The 17231-nt window shown below is 38.2% G+C and overlaps 1 protein-coding gene across 1 annotated transcript; it reads left to right on the top strand.

The window, feature by feature from the left end:
* The first annotated feature begins 721 nt into the window (after window positions 1-721).
* On the top strand, window positions 722-17046 carry NDUFV2 (NADH:ubiquinone oxidoreductase core subunit V2). Its single transcript, XM_088524077.1, has 8 exons — window positions 722-816; window positions 2613-2660; window positions 6967-7029; window positions 7138-7254; window positions 8960-9128; window positions 11642-11751; window positions 14283-14359; window positions 16945-17046. The coding sequence occupies exons 1-8, from the start codon at window positions 775-777 to the stop codon at window positions 17036-17038; spliced, it is 720 nt and encodes a 239-aa protein (XP_088380203.1). The 5' UTR covers window positions 722-774; the 3' UTR covers window positions 17039-17046.
* Window positions 17047-17231: the final 185 nt, after the last annotated feature.

The raw sequence follows: 17231 nt of genomic DNA, 5'->3' as shown, positions 1-17231 counted from the left end.
AATCTGACAGGGCAGCATTTCAACATTTGCAACCTAAATGCCCTGTCAAACTTTTCTTTCCAGAACACAATAAACAGATGTGAAAAAATGAGTAAATTCTTACTGATATTAATTAATGAAGGTTATGTATTTCATTTGCTTTTTTTTGTTTGTTTGTTTTCTTCATGGAAGAGACTGTTGACTTGCTGGAAAAGCAGGTGGCTATAAGGCTGCAGTTTTGTGGACCGATCCCTATGTTTTCAGTGGATACCTGCCATCCAAAGGAAGCCAGGCGCTGCTGTATACACAAATTCCGGCTTTTATGATCATGGACACATCTTGTCAATACTGCGTTTTTAAATGCAATCAAAAAGCTGTAAGGAAAAAAGACAGATACTAAGCAGCGGTGAGGAACAGCACAGGACCCTTTCCTACGGCAGACACCAGCTCCCTGGGTGGCATATCCTTCACAAGGGCCGTAGGGGAAACCCCCACCTCGGGGTGCCCTGGACTGTGACAGTGCGGGGAGCAACCGCGACGATGCCGTTGCAGCCCTAACCCCCCGCTGCACCCCGGGGAAGATGAAGCCCCGCTTCGTGAATGAAGATATCAACGGCCGCCAACGGCCGCGACGCGCGCGCCCGTGCTCCGCCGCGGCCGCCCCCCCGCCCCGCCCCGCGTGCACGCGCGCGCAGGCAGGCGTCGCGGGCGCATGCGCGCTGCGGCTCTCCTTGCCGCCGCACCGAGGACGAGCGCGGGCCTCAAGGAGAGGGACGGGGCGCCGCCGCCGCCGCCATGTTGCTGTGCGCCGGCCTGCGCGCCGCCGCGGCGCGCTCGGTAAGAGGGGGCTGTCGCAGCGGCCGCCGGGCAGCGCGGGGCCTGGGCAGGCCGCGGGAGGAGGCGGGGGCGAGGGCCGCGGCGCCGCGGAGGAGATGGCGGCCCCCCTCCCGCTCCGTCCCCACCCCGGGCAGCGCCCTCGGGTGTCTCCCCCGCCGGGGCAGCCGGGCCCGGCCGTCTGGGTTGCCCGGTGGGGTGGGGGAGCTGCAGGGCCGCGAGTGCGCGGCCCTCGTTGTGGCCTACCGAGAGGTTTTCCTCGGAGGATGTCATATTTCTGAAGAGTTTCTGGCTTGCCCTTTTGTATAAAGTCACTTATTTTTCACTTCTTATTTAGCTCCTTACACCGGTTGCAATGATTTAAGTCAGTTTTAAAATAAGGGCTTTGTATATACATTTTCTCTCTCTACATATATATGTATATTTCAAGTGTGGTATTTTTCTTTTTTTTTTCCTCCTTGGGAGCAGAACAGTATCCTGGGGGAGGATCAGCCTTTTCACTTACAGAGCAGAAGGATGGGTATTTCCACAGTGTCAGATGCAAGAAGTCGCACTGGATCATGAAGCTCTTGCTCTCTGTGTGTTTTGTGTCAGGCGATAAAATGGATTAAGAGTGTCTTGGAAAAGGTAGTACATAGGGATAGTTTGCAGTCCCCAGAGCAATTTGTGTCTCTCAGAGATCAGTCGAGCCCCTGAGGTCATGGTAGAAATGAATCACTTCCCTGGTTGCAGCTTAAGAGGTGAACTAGGAGTGGAGAGCAAGGAGGAAAAGGTTGTATAACATAATAAAGCACATAACTGTTCTGTTTTTTATATATTTTTAATTCAGTCTAATCCTTTCCAGAAGGATTGCTCATGTGACAGAGGAAGACATCAGTTTGTGGTGTTTATGTGGCAGGTGAAACTATGTGATTGAGCTGAAAAGATTGAGCTGTTTTCTTGTAGAAGAGCAGTGATGATAGTTGCCTGGTAGGCTTGAATTAGACTGTGCTTCTGTTTTTGCTAATTTGATGCTGATCCACTTGAAATCCGACAGATTTTTTATAGAATAATGGAAGCAAAGCTGTTATGGAGGGTTTTTTTTTTTTGAGTTATATTTCTTCTACTCTAAGAACTCTAAAGACTTATTTAGAATAAAATGTAAAAATTAATATAAATGTGAAACAAAATGACAGCTAGTGATAATATCTTATAACTATCTTATAGTCACTATAAGATAACGATCACTTATAACACAGATGTTGATCAGTGTGCATCTCTTGACATGACAGATCCACAGTCCTCCAGAGACTAGCCGAATCAATTCAGTTTGCATATGGCTTTGTGTTTTGGCATTTCAAGCACATAACCTTATGATTTGTGTTATTAAACCTTCTGTTATTATTTAGTTGCATAAAAGCTGCCAAAGTGTGTAGGACCTCAAAAGTGATTGTAGCTTCTGTAAACTCTTTAAGACATATGTGCTATAAAATAATAAATTGGGAAATTCGTCATGAAATTTCTGATGAGAATCCATATTCAGGGCAATTACATTAAGCTACTGCAAAAAAAGCACCAGTTTGAAAATAAGGATTTTGCTTCTAGTGTCCTGAATGATGGAGGTGACTTGAGAGATGTGCTCTCCTGATGCTACCAAAGAGCCCTTAATGTTTTCCATTTGACTTGATTTAAATCATTAGTAATGACAAGACACTTGATGGTTTACAATTAGAATAGAAATGAAGCTACTTCTAAAAGCAGTCTGTAGCAGCTGTGCAAATTGTTGTCCATAATTTAACACTATCTACTTTATTTTGTAGGTGAGGCAAATCCAACATGTGCGCAATGCCAGTGGGACCTTGTTTGTGGTAAGTAATTTTCCATGTGCTCTCTGCCATACTGAAAAGAGGATATTTAATGAGATTTGAATATGCTTTTTTTTTGATCCACCCGAAGAAATTCAGTAGAATGGTTTATAATTGATATGTAATTAATAATTATAATGGTTTATAATTAATTATATCATGCAGCATTTGTGTGTGTTTGCCAGTAAGATTTTGTTTAAACTTCTTGTGTTATGAAACTGATTTGTTTCTTTTTTAAAATTTGTTAGTTTAGTTTGTAACTGAAGCTTGTTAAACTTTTAATTTTTGAAAGTCAAAAATGGATCTGTCTCTTCCTAGAAATAGTTCATAGAGAGTAAGTTGGGAAACGTGTTTAATGATACAAGCTGAATTGAATTGTAACTTCAAGGCGGCAACAACAAAAAAAATAGTGGAAATCAGCATTTTACTATAGAACTGACCATTTTGTTGGATCTGTTCGCTGAGCGTTTTGGGACACTTTTTTTTTTTTTTCCCCTCCATTCTCTGCAGCAGTTTCTACAGCTTTTCTCATAATTGGATTACAGTACATGCTTCAAATGCTTTTCTAGAAACCAGAGCAGACATTGGTGATTTATGGAGTGAAAGTTAGTACTGAAGGAATAGAGGAAATATGACAAGTTAGGAAACCTCAAGAAAAGCCTGAGGTTGGTGAAAGCAGGGAAAAGGTGGTTTGGGCACCATAATGGATGTCTGGCATAGGAAGCTGTATAGGTTGTAAATTTTCGAGGCATTTTCTATGTTTATATTACTCTTTAAATGATTTACTGGAGGGAGAAGTATGAAAAGGAGAATAGGAGGTAGAAGAGCTGGGTGTTTTAGCTATATGTTATTGGCTGTATTTTCTTAATAGCATCTTTCATGCCTTTTTATTCTACAAAACTTCTCCTAGAAGAGAATAAGATTAAAACTTTTTTTTTAATGCAGACATATTTGTTCTTCTATAAAGTAAAAGTCTATGGGAAGAAGATTGTGGATGCCATTGGGTATGCATGTAGTTGTTTGCCCTAACTGCCATTAAAAGGCTTTGAAGTGATTTTTTTTTCAGGTGTTAATTAACATGACAAATATAAAGTTGAACTGAGTTGAACTCAGGTATTATTGCTGAGTTGAACTGAAAGTATTATTTAATCAATACTGGGTGCTTTTATGCAGTCGGAAGATGGTTTGTCATTGCTTTCCACATTTAGTCAGAACTGTAAAAAGTTTTCTTTGTTTGCTAGAATATTCACTAGCATATGGCTGTTTGTCTTAATTTACAGATTGTCACAGGTTGCTAAACTTGCTTGCAGAGCAATAGTGGGCTTGCTCTGGAGTAACTCACTTCCTGCTGTGGTGCTTCTCTTTCTATGTCAGTTCACACCAAGCGTCTTGGTTTTAGTTTGCAGAACAGAGCACACTGTGAGTGCCTGTTGTGCTTTTTATGTAGGAAACCTGTGTATATGGAAGCATTCAGCATATTTGCTTTGTAGGAGCAGGGGATGTGCTCATGATGAGTGATCAGTTGTCTTAAAATTAGCTATTTAAGAGTGGTGGTATTTTGCAAGCTCGTGTATCCCTTTGCAAATTTTTGTCATTTTCTTATATCTTAGCAGAGGCACACACACAAATGAGAATTTCTACCTACTGCAACTCCCCCTTTCAGAAGTGAAAAAGAATAAATGTTTCCTGCAAGGAAATGGACTGATGTCATCACAGTATGGTAGTCTTTATGGAAGTATATGAAGCTTAAAAATTAGGTAGTTATGATTGCTGTTGGTAACCTGAAAAAGGAGTTGTTTAAGATTTACTGTATTTCTGATGGCTAGAAGACTTCTATTCAAAATAATTCTATTCACAACAGCTGCCTTTTTTCTTTAGACATCCTTTTCTGTCTTTGACTTCTACGTGTCCTTATCCTTTTTAATAACTAAAATGAAATTCTCCTACTTTGTTACCTCATGGTCTTAAATATGGACTGAGTTTCATTGGCATATCAATTGTACGTGTGGACTTTGAATATACAGCTGTTCTGTATAAAAAGTTAGAGAATTGTTACAATTTTAATTGCTTGTGAAAATGGTTAGCGCAATACTTGGATTTGATAACCTTTCTAGTGCTATTGTTTTATATAGCTCTACTACTGCAGAAGTAGTGAACATAGAGTACTTCTTTCTCCATAGAGGAGAGAGTAGGGCACTTCTGTGTCGATTTGATGTGAACTTTTAGAAGTTTGATGTCCTGGATATCTTTTTACCTGCAGACCAAAAAGTTTTTATTTTTGTTTACTTTTTTTGTTGTTTTTAAGACTGATATTTATTACAGGGCATAGCTCAAGTTTCAGTTTTGTTTTCAGTAGTGAACCAACTTCTTTGCAGTTAGGTGAAAGCTACCTTTTTCAGGTTATTCTACTGCAATTCTTCATTTCTCTCCTTTGTGTCCAGAGGGACAGATGAATTTTATTATGGATCACAGAAAAAGAATAATAAAGCAGCATAGTTTTTTGTAGCAAACAGAATCCAATATAAACATCCAGCAGCCTTAGTACCTTATGTGGGATAATATCACCAAACATGAGGACACAGTTACGTGGGTGGGCTCTCTGTGTGGTTCCCATGCTGTTAAGTGGGGTAGGCTGAATCATGCAGTACAATCCTGCAGTACAAATGGGGTATGGTCAAGCTGTCCTTGAGCTTAAAATATATTATGTGAGACTTTAGGAAACTGGGAGCACAGAAGAAAGGAATTTAAAAAGTGTGTCTGGATAGAAACACTCTTGAACAGATTGTGGTAACTGGTCCAGGCATTATTGTTTTTGAGTATGGGAGTATGCCTTAATATATTCTTTTCCATGTAATACTTTTTGGAAGTCCTTTGGCTTTAATCAGTTAGTTGTTCTCCAGAATTTGTAGCCTGTAAGGCAAAATGCAGCCTTATCATACAGGAACAAGTCGGCTCATGTAAATCTCAGATAAATGGTACATTCCAGACGAGTGGAAGATTATGGAGCAGGTGATTGGCATATCCAAGACAGCTCAGGAGGCCCTGTACTCTGTACACTCTTGATAAAAACTATCAAATTGCCTTGAGCCCACAGTACAGAATTAGATGAAGCTCACTTAGTAAGACGGAGAACAGCAGATGTGACAGGTTTTCAACTAGTGATCACTTACGGTGTAGCCTTTTATAACATATCTTGGAGCCTTGCTGTACAAAAATGACTGTGACAGACTGTAGCTGCAGATGATAAAAAAAAAAAAAAAAAAAAACCTCTTGTTATCCTGAAATTTTCTGTGTGTGAGAGTATCAGCTTAGACATGATGCACTGGAAATAGCAGCTGTTCTGAACAAAGAGGGAGTTTTCAATGAATCAAACATACTTAGTAAGGACAAGCATAATTATTAGATATGTATTTAAGGAAAACTAAACAGACATGCAGATTTCAGGAGGAAAAGACAAGTTATGGAAATACTGATCGTGGATATGATCTGTGCAGCTAAGAAATAGAGCAAATTTGTAAGGGAAAATAATTGTTACACAGTGCTTCCAGACACTTTTCCTCTCTGTTTAGCCTTCCGGGTCTTTAATTGAAATTGGTAGAAATCACATCACATATAAGCAGCCAGATTCTTTATTTGGAAGGGTCAGATTAATAGCTATTGTATTCTGAAAGGTGTTCTTGTTTGTTTTTGCTTTTTTGTCCTAAAAAATATTTTGCTTTGAAAATGTGAATTCAATATTCTTCTCCCATTCCAGTTAGAAATGTTTTTAAAATAAAAATGTTGAAAGCTCTTGCAAATCCTGATCAGGCGTGTATGGTAAGCTCAATTAATGCTGTGTTTGAAAAAGATGCAGATGTTTAGTTATCTAGCAAGCTTCTTGATGACTTTTAAATGTTTTTTGAAGTTAAGATCTGTTGAGGGGGGAGCTATTGTTTAGTGCTTTATTTATCAAGGTGTTACTGAGAGTTAATCCGCCTGTTACAAGTTTGTACATGATTGCCAAACTGTATTAACAAATATCTGTGTAAGATATATCCTGCTTCTCAGTAAATAATTTGAATAGGAAACCACAGGAATGTCATCATCTTTAAAATTAGTGAAATAATAGTCGTCATTTTCAGTAGTTTTCAAGGAGGTATTTATGATGAAAAACGATTACATTTTAAATTGGTATTATATATATTGAGAATGTATCTTTTATTCTAGAAATTCAATTATGTAGTAGGAAATATATTTTACAACAGTAAATCTGTCCTGAATAAATTCTTGAATATCCTATTTTTATACATCTGTGTTCTCTTTTTTTAAGCACAGAGACAGTCCTGAAAATAATCCAGATACTCCCTTTGAGTTTACACCTGAAAACCAGAAGGTATGCCGACATATTTGCATATTTTTACATGCTTTTCTTTTTTTTTTTTTGTCTTTAGATCAGTATTGAAACCTTTTTTCTTTTTTCCTCCTCTTCCCCTTTAAAAAGCGAATAGAAGCAATCATAAACAACTACCCAGAAGGGCACAAATCTGCAGCTGTAATGTCAATACTAGATCTGGCCCAAAGACAGCATGGATGGTTGCCCATATCAGCTATGAACAAGGTACTCTGTTCTCTTCTCAAGTATAATTTTACCATTTTCTTGAAATCAAACTCTTAATATTAGGATATTAGCCTGTTTTATGAAAGCATGCTAATACAGGAATTTTCATTTGATATCGAATTTGCAGAATCCCCTATAAAATTACCTTACAAAATAGCGTGGGGACGGAGGAACTGAGGCAGAAACTGTTAGCTTAGTCACTTTGTGTAATGGTAGCCCACTGCTAGAAACTGCTGGCACAACAAAACCAGAGTTTCCCCATCCTTATTTAGATAAACTCTTTTCTTATCAGAATCAGTCTGGCAATAGAAATACAATTTTGAAAAATTTTGCTCACTGATGAGTTTGGGGAAGATTTAAAAAACGATGATGACGATAGGGTGTTTTCTCCTTTCTTGAAGATTAGTGGCACTACGTGTTGCCACTACTGTCAGGAACGTACTTAAGCTCCATGCTTGCAAGGGCTGTGACTTTCGCAAATTATGCTTTAGTACAGTGCAAGTAACAAAGGACTCTTAACCACCCCATAGCCAGTGCCTGTGAGACTATTTTCTTATTAGATTATATATTAAAATCGTGGCAGAATAAGAAAACACAGTGTTCTGATAATGGGTTATATGATAATTGAAAACTTGGAAATATGAAATTTAATCCCTTCACGCAAATAAATCCATTATATTGTGTTGCTTGTGTATTACCAGCTTTTAAGATTAAACTTAAAGCATTTTCACTTTATATGCTAACTGTGGCTTGTGCACATTATAGTGATGATTACTAAAAATAATAATAAGTAATAATATAAGTAAAACTAAAGTATAAAATAAGTAATAATATAGTGATAATTAGAAAACAGATTTTATGCTATTGTTTCTAAAATGTAGCATAAATTCTCAAATCGCTATTGATAGTGAATGGGAAGAGTCTGCTCTTACATTGGCTTTGCCTAAAGTTTGGGATTGGTTTTATGTTTTTTAAGCAAGTTTTTAAGCAAATATGTGCAGATACAAATACTTTGCGTGGTTTGCTCTTTGCCTGCTATAGGTACAGGAACATAAAGCAATTAGGTTTTTGAAAACAGATTTAATTCTCAACCTGAGCAGTTTGCCAGGGTTCCCGTTTAATGAGGGGGGATTATACCAAACCTGGCTCCGTGGAACTTGGTTCTGTCCGTATTTGTTACCTTTGACACCAGTTCACAAATGTAGGGGTGCTGTTTGTAGGGCTGGACATGGTCACAGAACCCAGGACAGAGCTGCAGTACCTGACCAAGTGTGGTGAGCATAGTGCCAGCGTCAGGGTTCTCCTGTTAGCAGAAGGCTTCAGCCAACTCATACAAGCAGCTGCGCTGCAGAACACGAGTGCAGTGTGAGCTGGAGCTCAAAGGGAAGGCTGGGACCAGCTGAACTCTGCTGTCCTGCTCGGGTCTATGGTGCTAGGTGCTGGAGCAGGGCTGGTTGGACAACCACGTGTGCAAATCTTTGCCTTGGTAGAGTTTGTGTCGAGCAGGATTGGTTCCATCCAGAGGCTTGGGTGTCTCTTCTTGGTGCTTCAGTAGTGTTGTGCTTAGACAGCCACCACCTTCCTGCTCTTTATCTGATGATACTGTATTCCTGCAGCTAGAGGACAGCAGACTTAAACTGTTTATGAAATTTCTTTCATGGTGCCCTATGAGAATTCAACAGTGTCTGTCTTCCCCTTGTTGTAGGTTGCTGAAGTTTTAGAAATGCCTCCCATGAGAGTGTATGAAGTAGCAACCTTTTATACGATGTATAATCGCAAACCTGTTGGGAAATACCATATTCAGGTCTGCACTACCACGCCTTGCATGCTGAGAGATTCTGATAGTATTTTAGAAGCCATTAAGAAGAAACTTGGTATGATACAAGTTTGTAATTTGCTTTTTCTAAATGTGTTGATTTTTTCATGCTTTAATAATACATTATTTCTGAATTGAAGTAAACTTTTTCATATGGTGGGGGTAGTGGAAAAGTAAATTTCAGACTGAAATCATTGTAGGGTAAGCACTCAACACTTCAAACTTTGAAAATGGAGAATACCAAAGTGGAAAAAAACCAGTATACTAGAAAAGAAAAGGTCATTGCTTTGGAGTGCCCTTAATGGTTTTACTGGCAATTTGCCAGGAATTGAATCATTCTTACCAATGTTTGCAAATGGACTGAGCATGAAACTGCATTCCATATGTAGAAGAAGATTGTGAATGCTACATGACTTTTTATATGTAAAATTAAGAATTTTAAGGTACTATATGAAGATCATTGATTTTTATTATTTAACTTGAGGTAATATGAACAGAACTTATAAATTCCTCATGGGGAAAGTTAGTTGAGACTCCATCATATGAGGTGTAGAGATAAATAGTGGGCTTTATTGGTTTTAGGGTGTTCGTGGGGAAGAGGGTGAGAGGGAGTTACGTGGAGAAGAGGCGAAGATCAGCAACTAACAACTTTTACTCTGTTATGAAATAAGCTACACTGACATCATAAGGTCACAAGCAATTCTTCTGCAACTCTTATCTTTAATGTATTCAATTGTTTGAAAAAAGAAACATTTATTTTGGATTTTTTTTTCCTCATAGTTTACACCCATTCAAAAACAGTTTAACTTTTATTAAAACTATTAGTTTGAGAAATCAAAGGAAAAGCAACTGTTTTCTGTAAGTAAGGATATTTATGTAGTTCTTACTGAGGCGTAGACCTTATTTAGGTTTTTGAGTTCTCTTTCCTCATCTAGTTGCTACGGAGGAAAATTGCTTTTCAGCTTATTTGTTTTCATGAATTGGCTGACACATTTCATGCAAAATGGCTTTTGTAATGTGCTACCTCTGTAACACGACAAATAACTACAATTTCAGTGCAATAACAATGATGAGAAACCACCTTATTCTCACTCTCTAAGTTTGTCTGATCCTATGTTAGTACTGTTTTTGAGCAGATGTGACTCTTTGTAAATATTTCATAATTTTTGTGTTTAAATAGTACCATGCGAACAGTATTGTGCTTGTGCTAATAAAATAATCAAAAGGCAAGAAGCTGCTATATTATGGTCTTACTAAAATAGCAGTATTATCAACTGAGTTTCAATTCTTAATTATTAGGTACAGGTTAATATAAATTAGCTACAGGTTAGTATAAACTCAGTAGCTAAGTGTCTTCTCTTAATGTTCACTGAAGTAATCAGAAAGGTGTCTATTTTAAATAGATCTTCTGCTAGAAGCTCTACGAGTTTGTGAGCTGGTGGCACTGTCACAGAGGTGCTTGTGGCCTCATTAGAACTGCCTATTCCCACTCCTTTATTTGAGCTTAGGCTGGGAATGCCAGTAGGGCGTGGGTGGTGACAATTTAAGACTGAGAGACTGTTTTAAGATGCATGGCCAAAAAAAACATATTGTAGTAGTGAGATTAGTGCTCTGAATTACACCAGCAAATACTTCTGAAACTAGATGTTTGTAGTATGCAATGCAGAAAACCTGGGGAAACTCATAAGATGAAGTGTTTGAGAGATATGTGCCAAGAAACAGATTTAAAAGTACACATGCATACATTACATTGTTTTTTTTTTACTTTGAATGCATTTTGATAATTATTACTAATTAATTTTGAGATTGCTGTATCATATTTGAATATCTGCTGTATATATCCATATGTCCTTTTGAGTATAATATAATTGCATTTTTGATGAATAGGACTTCCTTGGCTATTGTGATCTTAATATACTTGTGCAAGTTACACTGGCTCCATCTATAATTAATAAAGGAAGGTATGTTCAGAGAGCAAAAAGGCTATGGTTTCAGCCAGGTCACGTTCTCGCATGTTATTTGGCTACCCTGCCCTCTGGACATGTCCATATTTTTATTGGTTACATCACTGAGGGGAAAAAAAGTCGAGGAAGCAAAGCACATGCACAGAGCTGTTCAGGAAAGAAACCTTACTGTATGATCTGGGAAGTTGTTTCTAAATTTTTAGCCAACAATTTCAATGCTAAGATCTTGGGCAATTTGGGAATTCAGTACTCAACACTAAATACTATGCATTTCACATCAGTATATAAAAGCTGTATTTTTCCTTTCTCTCTCCCACTGTATTTATTGGTAAAAATGTTCCTAAACAGAGCTGTTCTGTTTCTCAGGTGTCATTTCATGATTACTTTTTAATGAATCATATTTGTACAACTGTAAGTCTCCAAAATGTATCTCAAGAATTCATTTTATTAGTTTTTTTGTTTAATAGAAGTGTTTTGGACTCATTACTGTGCAAATGTCTTTAAGGCTTAAATACAGGAAATGAAAGAACCATTGAGAACTTAAAATCCTGCTTTGTTAATCATATTTAATAGCCACTGATGAACGTAATATTCTTTATTGTTTTAGGTATAAAAGTTGGGGAAACAACACCTGATAAGCTCTTCACACTGATAGAAGTAGAATGTTTAGGTGCTTGTGTAAATGCCCCAATGGTGCAAATAAATGACAATTATTATGTAAGTACTTCGTTATGTTTTAAAAGAGTAAACTTTCTTACTGCATAACCTATATTTTATTAATTTTATGTATGAAGTCTTTCCATTCTTGTAGATTCTGAAGCTTTGGTCATTTCCTTCAAGGGACAACTTAAAACCTAGAGCAGCATCTTGTAATTTCTTGGCCTCTTAAAATATTTCATCTGCATTATAATGTGCTGATGTCTTCTAGTTTCTATAAAAACAGACATAGTAATTTTTTTCATTTTTTGTAATGAGATAATAAATAGAGACCCTTTTGAAGGTACTTTTCTGGCATGTTCATATAGTAGAATGAGTAATCTTGCAGGTGGCTTTCAACTGAGAAAGAATGTTACTCTTTAGGAAGATTATTTAAAAAAAAAAAAAAGGAAAAAAACTTTTCCATATCACAAGCCTTATTCCAATTACTGTACTTCTGACTTTTCCGCATATCCCATTTAATCAAGTTAGGAAGCTGCATCATCTGCTAAAAAGTCAGGTTCAGCTTGGAACCTAATTATTACCTGGTTTTGCCTTTCCACTAACACCAACCCAATTCCCTTAACATTAAATATATTCAGCAAAATTCATCGACAGTTCTGCTGTCGGTTTTTTTTTTTTTTCTTCCCCTTTTTCCTCTTGCCACATGTGAAATAACACAGACAGCATTTTTAAGCTTTAAGCCCAAACAGCCTGTTTTTGTCATTAGGTAATATATGGTGGAAAAGAAGAAAAAATCTGGGGCATAAGCTTATATGGACGTTGTGGAAAAAGTCCAAAAAGTATTAGACATGTGGTGGTATAGAACAAAATGTAACTTTCCGTTATGTTTTCTCTTTCCCAGAGAAAGAACTTAGAACTGGTTACATTTGTAAGAATGGTGAAATTAACAGAAGTGCAGTATACTGCAAGTGGGTTGTTTAGAGCTAAGATTGCAGAACAGTAACAGTAAAAAGTGATAATTAAAGCTCTAAGACGTGTTGCTTGAAAGTATCCAATTCATACTGAAAGTCCCTTGGGGGGTTTTTGCTCCATGTTTTGTCAAAAATTGCCTGGGACACTTTCTGGTTAGAATAGCTCTGTACTTTTTAGTGTAATACTGGAGTATTAGACAATGAGGGTTTGTTTGTTTGTTTTTGTATTTTGAAATACCAAGCTCATCATCAGTACATGCTTTATTGTGAGTTTAACATGTTATTACCATATAGTGTTCCTAAACATGTGTGACGTTTTTGTTTATTTTTAGTTTGCATAATAACCTTTTAGGTAAATATTGTCTTTCATGCTTCCTTCAGCTGTTTTGATCTTTCTTTTCTAGAAATTGTTCCTGTGCAACAATGAAAAATGCTCTAGTTGCATCTGAAGCAGACTTATTTTTCTTACTTGTGCCTTTTTTCTAAAATAATAATTACTAAAGGAACCAAATACTGGATTTTTTTTTACCCTCCATTTTTCATATAAACACAACATACTGGTGTTTTTCAGAATTGCATTCTGGTTAGATTCTTGAATTTCTCTACCATAGCCAGGATAATCAAAAACAGAGAATGAGAATATTATATCAAAAGGAAATAAATTCTGCTTTGAAACTAGAATCTTAGTCAATGCAATTATGTCCCTTTCAACCTGTACTTTTTTTTTCAGTACAAAAATGACTTTTGTAGTAGAGCTATAATAGTATATTAGGAAAACCCATAACCATGAATTGATAAGAACTCACTATTTTAGTTTATTGCAAATAATAACTTTGTGAAATAGGATGTATTTTTAAGTTGGGGAATGGTAGTGAGTCCCTGCTAGTATAATGCTATATTAAGTATCTGGAATTGTAGAAATTTCCTGAGGAGAAACAGTGTAGCCTGTAGAAGACATAGGAAGCTCTAGAATGGTATTGAGAAACAAAAGCTTTGACATGTTAAGGAACAGAGAACCAGACTGTGCTGAAAAGGAATTCTGCCTTTTTTTTCTTTTTTTTAATTTTGTGTTATGATGGATTTTATTTAAACAAATTTTGAAATTTTTTTTTAATTTTTATTTGATAAAGGCACTCTAAAACAATTTTATTTTGAAATAATGGTTTGGCTTGACACCATGTGACTAACTAGGATCGAATTTGACGAATTCATACAGATATATGACAAGAGTTTAGCTTGTTAAGTATCTTGTACTTACCATGTATTTATGTATTTTATATATAAAAAGTAAGTATAGGTATGCTTTATTATACATTAAAAATAAAATATTTTTCTATCACAACATGTAATAATTTTTATTCTTTTAAAAGAATATTCTACTCTCTTGTTCCCACAATTTTTGGCACTGCTGAAGTCATACTGTGTGTGCAACAGCAGGCATATATTGAGTAGGCAGGAATCCAATTTGCTAATACAAGGAGAAGATGAAAAGAAGCCCATGTAAGAGATGATGAGCTTGAATATTGTTAATTTTAACACTATTTCTGCAAATGTGTGCAAAATAGATTTTTTTTCTATATTAGTTGCTGATTTTCTTCCCTCTTTTTTTTTAAATAGGAAGATTTGACACCTAAAGATATTGAAGAGATAATTGATGAACTAAAGGCTGGCAGAGTTCCCAAACCTGGTCCAAGGTATGCTATTTTTGTATAATAATAGCTAACTTTTCCTTTGGGGAAAAACTAAATTCCTGTTACAGGAATTAGAGTTAACTGCTTAGAGCTAAAAAGCATTCATTACTTACTCAACAGCTTAATGTGTGTTCAGTGCCTTTCTGTATCTTCCAAGCCAAGCAAAAACTAGAAAGAAATTAATTCTGTGCCCCTTGGGACTGACTGCAGGGGTAAATGAGGAATTAACAGATGAATGACATCAAAAGTTTTTGCCTAGACCAATGAACTCCTGCGTAGGATTTTTTAATTATTATTTCTGGCAAAATCAGAAAGATCTAGAGTTCATGGAAGGTTTATCTCTGAATTTTCTGCATATATTTACCTTTGTTCTTTGTTAGCCCAAATATATAGATGTATATGTGAATTTCAGAATTAATTACTACCATTTAACTTGGACATCCAGTCTGTTCCCGTTGTTTCTATGATGATTTTTTTTGAATAGGAAGATAATCTTAAATTATGGTTTCCATGAAAATAGTGATGTATCTTAAAGATGATTAATAAAAAGTGGGAATTGGAATTTTGAATTGAGCTGTGATCAAAGTTACTTTTGACCTACTTATGAAAGTAATTTGTAGCCTTATTATGCATCCGAGTTGTCAAATTGTGTATTTGGCACTGTACTTGAATTTGAAAGCCTCCTGACTGACAGTAGTATCCTACATTTCTGAAGGATGAATAGGAAGAAAAATAGAAAACAGTGGCCTTGGCTTTAAGTTAGATTTCATCGAATCACAGAATGCTTAAGGTTGGAAGGGACCTCTAGAGGTCATCTAGTCCAGTTCCCCCTGCACACACAGGGTCACCTAGAGCACGTGGCACAGGACTGCATCCAAGCGGGTTTTAAAGATCTCCAGAGGAGACTCCACAACCTCTCTGGGCAGCCTGTTCCAGTGCTCTGTCACCCTCACTGTTAAGAAATTTTTCCTTAAGTTCCTGTGGAACTTTTGATGCTTTAGTTTCCGGCCGTTTCCTCTAGTTCTGTTGGTGGCCACCACTGAAAAGAGGCCAGCACCATCCTCCTCACTCCCTCCCTTGAGGTACTTTAGACACTGATTAGATCCTCTCTCAGCCTTCTCTTCTCCAGGCTGAACAGGCCCAGCTCCCTCAGCCTCTCCTCATAGGGCAGATGTTCCAGGCCCCTGATCATCCTTGTAGCCCTGCGCTGGACTCTCTCCAGCAGCTCCACATCCCTCTTGTGTCCAGTTCTGGGCTCCACAGTACAATACTCCAGATGCAGCCTCACCAGGGCTGAGTAGAGGGGCAGGATCACCTCCCTCAACCTGCTGGAGACGCTCTTCTTAATGCACCCCAGAATCCCATTGGCCTTTGCTGCCTCATGGTCAACTTGTCATCCACAATGATGCCCGGGTCCTTCTCTGCAGAGCTGCTCTCCAGAAGGTCGGTCCCCAGCCTGTACTGGTGTCTGGGGTTATTCCTCCCCAGGTGCAGGATCTTGCACTTGCCTTGTTGAATTTCATGAGGTTTCTCACTGCCCCGTTGTCCAGTCTGTTCAGGTCCCTTTGGATGGCAGTGCAGCCCTCTGGTGTATCAGTTACTCCTCCCAGTTTCGTACCACCAGCAAACTTGCTGAGGGAGCACTCCGTGCCTTCATCCGGGTCATTGATGAATAAATTGAACAGGACTGGACCAAGGACTGACCCCTGGGGGACACTGCTAGCTACAGGCCTCCAACTGGACTCCGCACCACTGATCACCACCCTCTGAGCTCTGCCATCCAGCCAATTCCTCATCCACCTCATTGTGCACTCATCTGTCCCCCACTTCCCAGAGCTTGCCCAGGAGGATGTTGTGAGGGACGGTGTCAAAAGCCTTGGTGAAGTCGAGATAGATGACATCCACTGCTCTCCCCTCATCTATCCAGCTAGTCATTCCATCATAGAAGGCTATCAGGTTAGTCAAGGATGATTTCCCCTTGGTGAATCCATGCTGACTACACCTGAGCACCTTCTTGTTCTCCACATGTTTGGAGACAACAGCCAGTATGAGCCGTTCCATCACTTTTCCGGGGATGGAGGTGAGGCTGACTGGCCTGTAGTTGCCTGGGTCCTCCTCCTTGCCTTTTTTGAAGACTGGCGTGACATTGGCCTTCTTCCAGTCTTCTGGCACCTCCCCCATTCTCCAGGATCTTTCGAAGATGATGGAGAGCAGCTTAGCTATGGCATCTGCCAGCTCACGCAGCACTCTGGGGTGCATCCCATCAGGGCCCATGGATTTGTGGGTATCGAGTTTCTGTAGGTGCTCTCTGACGCAATCTTCCTCTACCCAGGGCAGGTCCTCCTCTCTCCAGGCTTCTTCTCTTGCCCCTAGGGCCTGGGACTCTAAAGGGCTGCCCTTGGTAAACATCGAAGCAAAGGCGGCACTAAGCAACTCTCCTTTTTCTGTGTTATTCATAACCCATTCACCAGCAGACCCACATTTTCCCTGATCTTCCTTTTTTTTAGTAACTTTTTTTTTTTAACCCAGTGATAAAAGAATATTTGAGATTAATACCTACAATTAATAATACTGCTGTCATTTTTCAGGAGTGGACGTTTTTCTTGTGAGCCAGCTGGTGGCCTGACTTCGCTGACTGAACCACCCAAAGGACCAGGGTTTGGAGTTAGAGCTGACCTCTAAGGATTTTTTTAATATGTGATAAACTCTTAAAATAATAATTTAAATCTCAGTAAAATTATTTGTTTACTGCTTAAATAAAAAGGCAAGTAACAATCATAATTAGTTCCAGATTATTATATAAAAAGTGGTTCTATAGACTGTAACTCAATCGACATTATTTATAAACATCAATATGGCAACAGGTGTCAACTCC

This window comes from Tinamus guttatus, unplaced genomic scaffold (assembly GCF_059628265.1).
Source record: "Tinamus guttatus ecotype Peru unplaced genomic scaffold, ASM5962826v1 Tinamus_guttatus_pri_ptg000203l, whole genome shotgun sequence".
In the NCBI taxonomy this organism is placed as follows: Eukaryota; Metazoa; Chordata; class Aves; order Tinamiformes; family Tinamidae; genus Tinamus; species Tinamus guttatus.
Note: the sequence above shows the minus strand (reverse complement) of the source record. Positions and strands in the feature narration are given on the sequence as shown.

Excerpts from the sequence above, each read along its gene's own strand:
- NDUFV2 (XM_088524077.1), top strand. The coding sequence starts at position 775 with ATGTTGCTGTGCGCCGGCCTGCGCGCCGCCGCGGCGCGCTCG. Across the intron at positions 817-2,612 it reads GCGCCGCCGCGGCGCGCTCG|GTGAGGCAAATCCAACATGT; the intron begins GTAAGAGGGGGC and ends TTTATTTTGTAG. Across the intron at positions 2,661-6,966 it reads CCAGTGGGACCTTGTTTGTG|CACAGAGACAGTCCTGAAAA; the intron begins GTAAGTAATTTT and ends TCTTTTTTTAAG.